The 13,726-nt window shown below is 46.2% G+C and overlaps 2 protein-coding genes across 2 annotated transcripts in view; both read right to left on the bottom strand.

The window, feature by feature from the left end:
* LOC119381183 (solute carrier family 13 member 4) lies at nucleotides 1–3,277 on the bottom strand. The gene is made up of 3 exons (XM_037649138.2): nucleotides 2,955–3,277; nucleotides 2,184–2,302; nucleotides 1–1,499 (listed from the first exon to the last, which is right to left on the bottom strand). The coding sequence occupies exons 1-3, from the start codon at nucleotides 3,165–3,167 to the stop codon at nucleotides 107–109; spliced, it is 1,725 nt and encodes a 574-aa protein (XP_037505066.1). The 5' UTR covers nucleotides 3,168–3,277; the 3' UTR covers nucleotides 1–106.
* Nucleotides 3,278–10,566: 7,289 nt separating this feature from the next.
* The window catches only part of LOC125756097 (WD repeat-containing protein 17-like), a 32,346-nt gene continuing 29,186 nt past the window's right edge, over nucleotides 10,567–13,726 (bottom strand). The window contains exons 17-18 of the mRNA XM_037650904.2: nucleotides 13,132–13,297; nucleotides 10,567–10,738 (exon numbers count right to left, since the gene is read on the bottom strand). Of these exons, the coding sequence (XP_037506832.2) occupies nucleotides 10,619–10,738; nucleotides 13,132–13,297 (286 nt within the window). The 3' untranslated portion in view covers nucleotides 10,567–10,618. The remainder of the gene's footprint in view (nucleotides 10,739–13,131; nucleotides 13,298–13,726) is intronic.

Genomic DNA, 13,726 nt, shown 5'->3' with positions numbered 1-13,726 from the left:
ACTAGTCGTCCTAATCTACGCTACTAAATACCGCGATGATACGGGGTGAATTGGCGAAAATATGACACAGGCCCATGCGAAAGTGGTAGCATGTGGCTCGTCGGAGCTAGGACTCCGACGCAGTTTGGTTCTGCTTAGTAAGCGGCCCGATTGCCTCCTTGAGATACAGATAGTCCCAACACCAGGTGTTGTACGCCAGTAGCACGATCAGCGCGCAGCCGACCTTCATGGCGATGCCGGGCAGTATGAACTCGTCCTCGAGCAAGTCTCCGTAGTCGGTGACGTACTCGCTGACGGGCGTCGCAGTGGACGCCATGAAGCCGAAGTAGCAGCAGAAGGTGAACGGCATGAGCAGGTACAACGGGTGCACCTTGAGCGCGTCCGAAACGTGGCAGATGAGCGGTGCGAAGATCACGATGTTGTTCAGCGAGTTGTTGATCTCGGCCAGCACTAGGGCGACGAATGCGACAAGCAGCTGCATGTAGAAGGCCGACGTGATTGTGCCGTTAGGCAGCAGCCAGTCGAAGTTCTGTTGCAGCTTGTAGTGCACGATGAGTTTGGCCACGCACACGCCGGCGCCCATGGTGATGACGAAGGCCCACGATATCTTCTTGACGGCGTGCTGCGCCATCTGGCTGTGGAAGCGGCGCCGCGACCGCCCGCGTCGGTGGTAGTAGATGCTGGGCAAGGCGTGCAGGACGAAAGCCAAGAAGAATACGCACGCCGTCTCGTTGAAAGTGGACTCTGCGGCCTCGATATTCAGCGCTTCGGCGTAGTGGTGTGAGCCCACGATGGCCGCGGCCATGCAAAGGAAGGTGATGATGGTCGCCATCTCGGTAAAGCTGACGGCTCCCAGCTCGGCGAAGTGCCGGTAGATGATGTCCTCGAAGGCCCGCTTGGAGATGTGGTCGCTGGACACCACGTCGCTCGCGTAGCACACGGAGAGCACGAACCACAGCAGGAACGAGCAGAGCACCGTCAGCGGCAGATGGGACTGAACCCACTGGTAGATGGTGATGCGGCGGTAGTTGTACATCTGCTCCATGAAGGCCTTGACGTACAGGTTGCCGCCGCAGCCGACCACGGAACCCATGCTCCCCAGCACAGCGGAGTACGAGATGCCGATGAGCAAGCCCTTCTTGACGGTGAAGAACTCGCTCAGGATGTGTATCACGTCCGGCATGACGACACCGCCTTCGATGAGGTAGCGGGCCTCCATGATGGGCGTGCCGATGCCCGCGGTACGGCGGACGTAGCGCGTTCGCAGCTCGAGCACGTGGAACAGCCGGTTGTCTTGGATGTGCTGCAACGCTTCCATCGCAATGGGCAGCACGATGGCGGCGGTACGTACGGCGTTCGTCCACATCGAGACGAGTATGGTGGTGATGACGAAGCCGCCGATGATGAAGCCCGACTTGCCGCCGAACACCAGCAGGGACGTCAAGATGACTCGCTTGTGAAGATTGGTCGCTTCGACACCGTGCACTATAAGAGCGTACCTGAAAGATGAATGGTAAGCGTTACCGTGCGTGCCAGAATTCGTTTACAACACGTACTTCAAGGAACTGGGCACAGATTGCTGCGCTTTCCCCTGTGTGTATATGGACCTCTTATCCGACAAACAGGAATGGCCGGACGTCCCAGAAAAAAGGGACATACAAACCCATAAACACTGTGCATGTGATAAAGTTACGAATTACATTTTTTATATAGATCTTGGTATTTTGTTTTTAAATGTTCTGCGGAAGTCTCCCAAGTTTGCTCGACACAACTTAGTTATACTTAAACGAGAATAACGTGCTCATATCGTACCAATTTCGCGATTACTTTTTGTTTCCTGTTGAATATTTACAGGGTAAAAACTTCTTCAGTTTCGCACTAGCCATCGTGGAAATCATACACAGCATGTTCTTGGATAGCAGTTGCTCTGGTCTGTCATTTATTCAATTAGAAATGCGTGATCTTGTGGCGGAAATCGCTGCTGCAAGTGAACATATCTCATCGCCATAATAGTTACGCCGGGACCATGTAGACGTCAGTGCTGTCTTCGCTGGAGCCTTACATATGATCTTTGGAGAAGCCAGAAGAGTACGCCATAGACAAGCAACGAACTACTGGAAAGCCGATGTGAAGTAGACTAACCCATGATGTCATCTATTTGACAGAAGTAAAGCGGTGCGTACCCGACATACAGCAACATCGTCTCGGAGGTGTAGTACTCCAGAAGGTCTGCAGTTGAGTAGTTGAGAAACGCTGGCGCCAGAATTATTGGGAGGAATGATACGATGGCTGGTGGGATGGACTGCGGCGAAAGAAGCAAAAAATAAAAATAAAATAAATAAACAGTATTATACATTGCAGTTGTGCTGTACTACTTTCCAAATATCAGGCTGTGTAGCGTTTTCTTTAGTGCCGGTGAATAGCTTTCCGCACATATATTTCCGGTGCCCTCTGTCGCCATCTCATGTGACAGCGCTACGCAACTATCTATAGTCGGGTACAACTTTAGAAGGCAGCGGCATCTCCTCCTCAAAGGCGGATGAACACAAGCCTGCACCAATGGGCGCGCACTCGGGACTGACGTAATGAGCGGGACGGCCGGGAGCTCCGCCTTTGGAGAACATGTGACTGCTGTTTTTCGTCACATTTTTCTCACGAAACTTGGACGCACGTTCACGAAAGCCACTAACAAGAATAGTTTCTAAACAAAGGTTGGCAAACGACATAGTTAATGACATGAGAGAGCGGCGAGCATGTTTTCAGTTAGACAATGTCTCATATTTAAAGTACCACTATCACGGGAGCGGAATAAAGCTTTTTTTTTTATGTGAACGCTTCCTTGTTTTGACGTCATCGTGGAAGACAGTCGTTTCTGGCGTTCCGGCATCTAAGACACTACCGAGACCTGTAGGCCGACCATTGATTAGGTAGTTGCTGTACGTGTGTGTATATACCTGGAAGAGCCAGAGCAAGAGTACGTAGAGGACGATGAAAGCGCAGTGGCTTTCGGCCGAGCGTTGCCACAGTAGCGGCGTCAGGCAGATCGGGATGACGTACATGGCGAAGGCGCGCACGTAGAAGCCGATGGTCATGAAGCGGTCGGGCAGCCTGTGCCGCGCCAGGTCCGTCAACGAGAGGTCTTCCGGACTTGCTATCTGCTCTATCATGGCTCCCGCTCCTCTTCTCGCTTGGCTCTGAACAGTTCCCCGACACGCCTATCTCGCAAGAGGGTTGCACCTGCGTGGGTGAGGAGCACGCATGTCAGCTTTGAAGGGGCGCTGAAGTGACACAATAAATTAGTTTATACTGATAAATTATACTATGAAAACTCTAGTGTCGTTAATTTCACCACCATGGGTTAATTAATGGATGAGAAAACCAATGTCAAAAGTTTCGCTTAAATTTCCCGCCGAAATCTCTGATGGTGACGTCACGGATTTCAAAGTGTTTTTTTTTCTTACTTTGGCAACATTGTCTCAACTAAATTTCCTGAAACTTGGTATGTTAAGCTTCTTGCTCCCTCAGAAAAGAATGTACTACTTCATTGTTACCGATTAGGCACTACGTATAGGCCCTAGTAATTGCCGTCAAAATTTATGACGTCACGACGACTGGTGAGGGAACTTCAATGTGGTGTTATCACTCGCGTTTTCTTTTTGGGCGTTTTCGCGCTTACCGAGCATCTTCACGCAGCAAGCGTAGTGTTTTTGGTATCGTGAAAGAGTAATTTACCAATACGAACAAATCGTCACTCAAGCAACAGACCGTTGCGGCACCCTGCGATACCTCGACGACTTTCATAACAGCGGGCCTTAGAGGAGACAATGCTAAGGGAGATTAGCAAATGTCGCTCAGTAGTAACGCCTAATCCAACGTAAGTGAGTGCAGGGACTGTTAGAACACTATTGAAGTGACATTTCGAACGTTATGTGAGGTTTTTATGAAGTGTGGTTTCACCAACGTTATATCAGTCTAACAACACAGCATTTTGTAATTGCTTATTTTATTAAAGATAGTTGAACACAACGCTGAGGCCCCACTGACATGCGTGAATGTTTTATGCAGAGTAAACGCGATACATATGTGAATATCAACATCGCGATTATCAACACAAAGAAGCGCTTCGTAGCGAAGGTACCATGCTCAGGGGCGACCTTAGCCGAGAGGTGTATGCGGCAGTTGCAAGTACGACTGAAGACGGGATGAACAGCTTGAGTGAGGAAGCATAGGAGGAAAGAATAAAAATAAAATAGAAAACTTGGTTTATCGCTGGAGTGCCTACTTATTCTAGAAGATCGTGATGAAGCTATGCGGCTGACCTTGGAGTCTGTGTAGATATTTAGGTGGTTTGGTGTTTTTTAAAGCATGAAATGCTTTTCCGTCGTCGGCGACCTTCGAGTGAATTTGAGCCGAAAGCCAGCACCGCTATCCGGGCACTAAAATGAGAAGATCCGGGCACTCTAACGAGACCATCCGGGGAGTCAGATGAGAACAAAATAAGACGCCCGAGAAACCAGTGAAAAGGGTTAACAGTGACGCCACTTTTAACAGGTAACAATGGCGCCCATATCTACCGGTGTGTAGTATTGTGTGGGGTAGGGTGTGCCACTGCGAACATGCACTATACACCCATTTTGAGATTGTCGCTATAGCTTGACCTGCAACCAACCTGCTTTGCCGGTAGCCATTTCATGATTACATCTGTACTCTAGGTTACGGGAGAGTCATCCATTATTTCCTTCGCGAGAGAGATTTCTGCAATATATGCTCCTCACTCGTTCATGCTGCTCTTGTCAGATATACCCTCTTGCCCCGATGTCCTGCGAGAATCGGCAAAGAAAAGTATTGGATAGCTCACCTCGCAGCGACAACGTTGCGTTCGTCTTGCCGTGATCGTCGCCGAAGCCAAACGTAGCACTTGGACAGCAGCCGTCAATCAGGAGACGTTAGGTGCAGCACCGCGTTGGGGTTCTTCTTCTTCTTCTTCTGCTCGAGATAGGCCTCGTGCCTCGAGCTGCGAATTCTCCTACTCTTCCTCGCTCTTTCTCAGTCATTTTTTTTACGGAATAAAAGACGACGAAGACTATGACTTCAGGCCCGGCCTGTAGGCAGGAATTTTTTTCGTGGGGGGGAGGGGTGCTCATTTGCTGAAAACCTTGTCTATTTGATATTTGAGAAAAACACCTATTTTCATTATTTATTTGTGGTAAAAACACCTACTTGACCAAATTTTCGGGGAGGGTCTGGGCCCCTAGGCCCCCGCCTCGCTTCCTGTCTACGGGCCTGTTTCAGGCATTTACATTCACATCGCGTTCCGTTCTTCTCTCTCTTTTTTTTGTGTGTGTAGCATAGCATTTACATTTCCCTTAACAATCGACAGTGTGGCCAATACCCCTCGTGGATATGAGCCAGTTTCCCTTAGGCGACAATACAAAATAAATGTTCTACTACTACTACTACTACTACTACTACTACTACTACTACTACTACTACTACTACTACTACTACTACTACTAATAATAATAATAATAATAATAATAATAATAATAATAATAACAATAATAACAATAATAATAATAATAATAATAATAATAATAATGGTAAAGTGATATGACGAGTAAAGAAAAACCGGACCTCGAATCGCCTGAAGTGCGAAATAGTGTCGTCGTACACGCCTTCGTTAATCGAGAGGTAAACGATTTTCATTTGCAAGCAAACATTCGGGCGACTGGGTAAACAGTGCCTATAGGACCTTCGAGTGCGGTTGCAAATGAGTTCTGCGGAACCCCGCAAGGTGACGGAAGGCTTATGAAAGGGATAATTCGCAACCACCACTTTGTAGCCACAAGGAGATCCATACGGATTTCGCAGAAAGCAAAGCTCGTAGTTTAAGGAAAATTCGCCCTGGTCCGGGGATCTAGCCCGGGACCAACGCCTTTACGGAGCGGTTGCTCTACCAATCGAGCTAATCAATTGTGGTTATACATTTCGGACGTATCATGCATGATTGTATGAGGGAGAACTCTCTGGTTACTTTAGATGTCACGTCGTCATCTATATAATTAATAAAGCCTAAGACGCGTGATGAAGTCGAGCCTCTCACGTTAAACCTATTTGATTCAGAAGTTGAAAGAAAGCATGCGCCTTAAACCGGTCGCTTCTGATCCGCTTTACACTTGAAAATGTCCTGCGTATAATATGGAAGTACTGCATCACAACATAAACCTTTCACTATGCTGTTTCGGCATACTGAAAGAGCATTGCATAACAGAAGTGAACAAAACTTGTTGGTTAGTTTTTCTTATGGTGCTAAGGGGATTTGATAAACATTTGTGCGCCTATTTGCTCATGCTTACTAAGCTCTATGTCATCGTCCTGTAGAAGAGTAGCGGCTTGGGCTAGTTGGTAGGTCATGACAATTGTTATAGCGCAAAAGCAGGACAAAGACAAAAGGTACACGAAGACGAGCGCTCGTCTTCGTGTACCTTTTGTCTTTGTCCTGCTTTTGCGCTATAACAATTGCCCGTAGAAGATCTGTGGACATCCGTAGAGCGTACAGATAAATTCTACGACTAGAAACGATAGAAACGGAGGAAAACGCAGAAATGAAGCAAGGTTAATCATCGTCGCGCCTGCTTGGTTGCAGAGCGGAGTAAATGTAAAACACGTATGAGAAGGACAAGAAATACGAAGACGATAATATAATAATCCACCCATGTGCGCGTTTCATAAGCCAGTGAGAAGCATTCGCACAGTCCATTTGTCTTGATTACGGCAGCAGCGGCCATATATAGCTGTCTACCTAGGTGACGGTCATTGCCAAGGTCCTTAATTAGTTTTTCCCACGAATGGTCGGTCATCTGGCTGGCCAAGGATATAAGACGGAGAAAGGCCCTTTGTTGTTCAAACGAAGAGAGATTGCACGGGAGGTATTTTTATACTGCTTTGATGTCCTCCTTTCTACATAAATAGGCGTTTGTGAACGCTAAAAGCCAGCGGAAGAGTAAGATTTGCTCATAAAGGGGGATGGTTCTGGGTGCTAGTAGAACTAACAAAAGGTCAAGAAAAGGAAATAGGCGCTCGTTGGCCATAGCCCGGCCATTGCCCTATTCAAATACATCTCAAGTATGTGACAGAATTGACTGCTAGGAGCGCTGACTGCAACCGGAAGACATCACTACGGGTGTATCAATCGTCTGTACTGTCCGGCTTGACGTATGCATTAGCAGTCTTGAACGTGCCGCCTAGTTTGACATCTCAGTTGTAAAGGGACCATAGTGTTGCCCTCAGAGTCATGCTTGGTTTACCTCGTGAGGCGCATTCTGTTCCATTACTCACTAAAGCGCACCAGTTTGCCCCTGAGGTTGCAAACAGACCAGAGAGCGTTACACCATATCGAGCGTTTGCACCGATCATCAGATGGCAAGGCACTTTTCAATCGGCTAATTCAGCCCCCGTTCTCACGCACGGGTAAAATGGCGACATCTTTTTATTGCCATTGGTGCCAGTTCAGAAGATACCACTTCTTTCACAATTCCGAAAGAGCTCAACAAACGTATCTTCCCAGCCAGGAATTTTTGTTAAGGGGGGGGGAGGCTCTTGCTGAAGGTCTTGACTATGTGAGAAAAAAAAAAAACAATTTTCATTTGTTTTCGGTAAAACACTCCCCTCTATCAAAATTTTGAGAGGGTGCAGGGCCCTAGCCCCCACCCCCCCACCCCACCCCGGCTACGGGCCTGCTTCCCAGTTAATCTTTCGATTCCCGAAATGCGTAAAATGTCTGACCATCGCCACTACCCTCTCCATGGAAGGGTGTTGAACGCAGACGAGCGCATCCTATCAAGACTCCAGGCCAATACAATGCTATGATGCTACGATGAAATAATAAGATATTTCTATCGTACAGTCGGAGGACAGTGCCAGCACTGTGGGTAGGTGGCGGACACCTACCACATAATAGGGGCCTGTCAAAACAGCGCAGCACCAAAACTCTGCCCGAGGGGACTCGGCCCTGCATGCTCGGCTGCTCAGACCTTCAGGCCCAGTAGGCCTTGGACCAGCCTGCGGGTTCAACCAATGGTGTCCCGGAACAGGGACTCCGCCTAGTCTCTAAGGGCCCATAAAGAGGAATCGCACCTCTCTTTTGTTAATGATTTTGACAACCACCAGCAGCCTGTTTCGGCACTGTTCCAGTTCACGCAGTTGCATTTATCTGAAACATTTAAGGATAATCTTAAAAGTATTTATGAACGCTTCTGTGCGCAGTGACGGCAGCACTGTAAAATCTCGCTCTCTTACAGAACTTGATTCAAAGTTTGACATGTGGCTAATACATGATCGTGACTCACTAAGGCCGCATGGACATGGCACGATTGACTCGTTCAGGGGCAGTAGTAAAGTGCTTTTACCGAAACTAATCGTTACTGTCCTACCTCGATAAACTAAAAACGTCTGCATTCTATGTATTACGCAAAATATAATGAAACCGACAGACAATTAAGCCAGGGAAAGCATAGGGGACAACATTTGTGGCTTCTTAACTGTAGTCTAATGATCCTCACTTAAATTGAAAGGAATTAGAGTGGACGAAAGATCACCCTTTCCGTCGGTGGGATCCGAACCGAGATGATTCGAAGGTGATTGCATGTCGGTTTCATTAATTGTGTACAATACGGAAAACGAGCCCCTCGGACAATTTCCTTACTTTCGTGCATTGTATGTAGTGAGACGCGCAGTGCCGTCATTGAGACTTGCGATACGATGTTGTACCGTTGTACTGACAATACAGCTACGCCGCACCGTTCGATTTGCGCCTTTCGAAAGAAAACACGAGTGGGAACTTGTAGCAGTTACGCAAACAAGACAATGGGCGGCGAGATGATGAAAGTGGGGCGACGACAGGAACGTCGCTGCAGGGATGCGTTGACAGAGCGAAAACAGCCTGCGCTTGCGCCATACCTTGACGTGCCCGTCGCACGCCAATTCTCTGCCATTCAGTGGATTCTCCGACGACGCTATCTATGAAATCCCGCAGCTGTTGCGAACAGATCATTACTGCTTCACGCGTGGTAACCCCTTGAAATGGTAGCCTTTGAACAAGCTCACATTTTTACACATAAAAGGTCGCTGAAATTTAACCCTTTATATATGCGCGATATGCAGAACAGTAAAGCTTGGTTCACACTATGGAGTCATGTGTCATTCTGTAGATTGTGGAGACGATTGTCAATTCTGTCACTGGGCAGTACATTAGTGTTTAGACTTATTCTCCGAAAGAAATACCGTAAGACCAGTACTCAGTAAATTTTTGTGGTACGAGCACTAGAAAGCAATATAGCCCACTTTTTAAAGGTTAATATCTGGAGTGCTACGCTCCGAAACCACGATATGATTATGAGACACGTCGTAGTGGAGGGCTCCGGAAATTTCGAACATCTGGCTCGTGCACTGAAATCCCACAGTATACGGGCCTCTAACATTTCGCCTCCATCGAAATGCGACAGCCGAGGCCGGGATCGAAACCGCGACTTTCAGGTCAGCAGCCGAGCACCGTAACCACTGAACAAGGTGGGGACACTCCTCGGCGTGAATGCAGAGCGCGTTCGACCAGATAAAGTAACAACGGCGCGCGTCTGTTGGACCGGTGACCGCAGCGGGTATCTATCGGCGGAAAGACGCAACTTAGAGAAAAAATGTTTTCTGCACCGTTGCTATAGCAACCAACGTGGTCGGAGGCAACGCCGGCATCCTCCGCATGTCTCGTTTTTCGCTCGCGAGAAACGCGGTATGCGTTTCCAACTTTACTTGCTGGCGTGCCATGGCCGCGTTCGCTGTCTAGGAAATTCAGATTTCCCGCGAAGCGCCAGTTGCTACGGGAACGCGTTTTTGTGTTGAAGTTGCGTCGTCCCGCCGATAGGTATCCGCTGCCGTCAGCGGACCGACGGGTGCTCAGCGTTGTTACTTTATCTGGTCGATGGCGTCTCGCGAGTGTCCTCACCTAAAGAGTATATATCTTACACCGTGCCACTGAACCACCGAGGCGATCGCTTTTTGAAGGTTATCGTGTCAAGTGCGTCGCACATTGTGTTTCAAGTTGCGCAGACGTTTTACCAATCTCAGAAAGGTGCTCTACTTTGTGTAGAAGATGGAAGGTAATTTATAAGTATGAGCTGATTTACGAACTGAATACGCAGAAGAAGAAAGTCTCCTGCAGCTAATACATGCTTTCCTGTATGCCTGAAGAGATCGCCCGCATTGAGAACAACTGGTTAAATTAAAAAAGAAAAGTATTCGCAAGGTTAGATCGAACTGCATTTTAATTAAACAGTCACAGTGGTGGTCAGAGTCGCCTGTTGGTTTCAGAATAGCCTGGAAGGTAATTGGGTATTGCTACAGCAATTACTCAAGAAAAATGAAAAAAAAGTTGTTTACAAGGGGAACACAAGGACAAAATCTAAATAAAAAGCCGGCTATGTCACTCTTATATGAAGTACGCAAAAAGTGCCGCGTGCTGGTGGACAGGTGATACTCTGTACCGAATTGAAGTACGAGAGCACAAGACTAAGTAACAATATTGGTTTTATTATTAGTTTTCAAACAACAATATTAGTGCCGATAGTCAAAACGGGACGATTCGACTGTACGCCCTTAGTGGGGACAGGAGGTTGACCCTGGCCCACATGATGGCTTCGCTTAGAGATACGGCCGTCTCGCTTTCATCTAGGTAGTATACAGGCCCCTGTGGAGAGAGAAAAGAAAAATAAGAATATCGTATACAGTAAGGGGGCAATTGAACATTGTGAGCTACGGGTTGCGCTACTATGAACACTTTATACTGACATGTTGATTCGAAACGAACGGAGTGAAAAGGAATCGAGACACCTTGCTTAAGGCCCAATCGCATTTCTAAGTTTCAATTAGGAAGAAACGCCCCAAGAATAGTCGTTAAAAATGCCGGCAAAATCTTCCAATAAAGAGTCTCTCTCACTAGTCTTTAAACGAGCCAGTGAAATTATTCGAAGTTAATTACATTTAGTAAAGAAAAAATTCTGATTGTTGGGTGCACAGTTATGGTTGATCGCGTTAAATATTAGATTCTTGTTAAAATACTGATAAATTAAAACGTGAAGCTCGCAGTGCCCCAGCTACATTTTAATTTCGTACTAGATTGTAATAACTGGGTATGTTAATTAACAAACTCGCTAAAATTGTTAGGTTCTTTGCACTGTTTCGCAAGAAATCTATCCACAAGTAAGTGGGGTCGCATTCAAAGCAGCGTAATAAAAATAATATTTTGTAATTTAGTTTTCTGAATCAATGCAGTTTACATAAATGATTTACTGCTTCACTCTTCATGCATTATACAAGTTTGAATGTCCTTTCCCTCTAACATATGTATTGCAGTAAGATTGCTTAAAACCTTTTTTGCGTTGCAAAGTAACGCCTTCATCTACAAAATGCGATCAAGGTTGTGTTAGTACATGTCTGGAAAAATTTTCGTTACTGCATTTATATTTAAATATTTTATGTCTTTATAGACGTTGGCTAGATAAAGCTAAGTCTTCCTGTCTAGCACCCAACCGTCCGTCCGAAAGTTTTGTGAATCATTTATGCGGTAGACAAATGAAATGTGTCGGTAAATTAAAATCAGAAAATTTCGTCGTAATAACAACGTTATTCGTGTGAGGACAGATGAGGATACGCGCTTTACTAGAAAATGCAACTCCCAATAAACCATTCGCCGAAGAAAACTGACTGCTATCAAATGAGCTTTACCAACCAGTCTGCCAACATTCTAGGACCATGGACGTGTGCCTCGAAGGCGCAGAAGGCAACGAAAGCGTTACTGACGTACTTAAAGACAGGCTTGTGCGTGCTCCTGTAGACTTGATGTACAGCAGAAATGTGCGTGTGATTCTGCCTTTTTATTCCTTCTCCCAGTGCAGGGTAGCAAACCGGACGCGCGTCTCGTTAACCTCTCAGTATTTCCTCGCTTCTCTCTCTCTCTCGCACCCACCCTTCCCTCTGTTTTTCGTTCATGCCCATTTTGTGCCGTTAGGATTTCACTTATCGCGGTTGCATTATATGTCTCTTCTTTCTCGAGCACTCGTCGATTAATTCACATAAGTACTGAAATAAGAACAGATCTACTACTTCTTCGTTAATGAACCAGAAACGTGCGGTTTTACGTACGCAATGTAATGAGTAAGACCATTATCCCGAGTCGGAAGAGCTCATCTCCAGAGCAAGGAAGAAACCGAGTCCCAAGTTAAAAGAATGAACGTATGCTATATCTGTGCAATCTATCTCGCATCATGGCCTCAAAGGCAGTGGCCCTTTTTAAATTTTAGCTCGAATTAACTGCTTTCAAGATCTCCGCGTAGATGGCTTTTCCTAATTGCGGGGCTAATTACTAAATAGCGAAGAACGACCTCGAGTGATACTGAAGAGTTTCTTCTGGCGGAGACCGTACATCATGTTCAAACCGAATCCATGGTCCGGTCTTTAGGCAAGGTCAGTTTTGAGCTTGTGCGGCATGACAAGAAAAAAAAAACAGGACTATGTGAAAGAGCAACAAGATGATAATGTAGCCTTCGGAAAATAAAATGGCTCTGCGGGGCCCGCTTTACGAGGTGTTTAGTTTGCTCGAGTGAACCTCGATTTCAGACGATGTGCTGTAGCAGAACTTCGGAAATATCGACCTCGCTAGCTGCGAGTCAACTAATGAACTGCATGGAATCGCGAAAGTGTCGATAAATATTGATCAACGTAAATTTGTTTCAGTTAGTATCTCTTACAGTCCCCACCGCGTTGTTCTGTATAGGAAACAGATAGTCGTTTCAGCCTAGCACACCAGTAATGTCGCGTCAGGAAGCCTATGCATCAAATTATTTCTTAAAAAGGAGGCCTCAAGCCTTAACAAAGAAAACGACAAAGCCATTACGATGAATTAGCGATATTATTCAGAAATTACTGTTTGTTGTATTGAAGTGTCTCGCTTCGTCCTTCGTTTATTTTTTCGCGCTCTTAATGTCTTGTGCCTTCATAAGACTCAAGAGATGCTGTGAACATACTCGCTGTCCTTGAACGCTCATTGCCAAGTTGACTCGTCGGAGAGCGTGTGTTCGTTACCTGAATTGGTTTTCCGGTGAAGATGGAGCGCCGTTGATCAGAATGCCTGGGCAGATGTGAACCGGCGACAAGAACCTCCCCGAATTCTCCGCTCTCCGATAGTTTGCCTCCTAATTTCTCACTCAGACGGTCACTGTGAAACACTCGATTCTGCAGTATGCTATTCCTGCAAAAAAGAAAAAGAATCAGTAAATCTCATTAATTTTTTTATTTGATTTGATTTATTGATTTCCATTTACACACATGTACAAAATAGTGGTAAATGGAGGTGGATGAGGAAAGAAAGCCGCACAAACGGGGCTTGAGGGAGACCTCACTCCCTTAGTACAGTATGGCTACATATGGTAAAGCACATAATACACTTTGTATATTACGCTAATAGAGTGACTATAAAGAATGGCAGTTATACAATGAATAGGGGAAAACAAAAAACAACAAAAAAACCATTTGCACAATGGATTACACTACTCAGATAAAGCGCGAACAAAATAGTTATGTACTTCATAACATATGCAATCAAACTAAGAAAAAAAAATCACGCCACATCCACGAAGTGAATGATGATGAGTGGGCGAAGCTCCGGAGGTAATCTGGT

The sequence above is a fragment of the Rhipicephalus sanguineus genome, chromosome 2 (assembly GCF_013339695.2).
Source record: "Rhipicephalus sanguineus isolate Rsan-2018 chromosome 2, BIME_Rsan_1.4, whole genome shotgun sequence".
NCBI classification, from domain to species: domain Eukaryota; kingdom Metazoa; phylum Arthropoda; class Arachnida; order Ixodida; family Ixodidae; genus Rhipicephalus; species Rhipicephalus sanguineus.
This window is presented reverse-complemented; position numbering and strand designations above follow the sequence as displayed.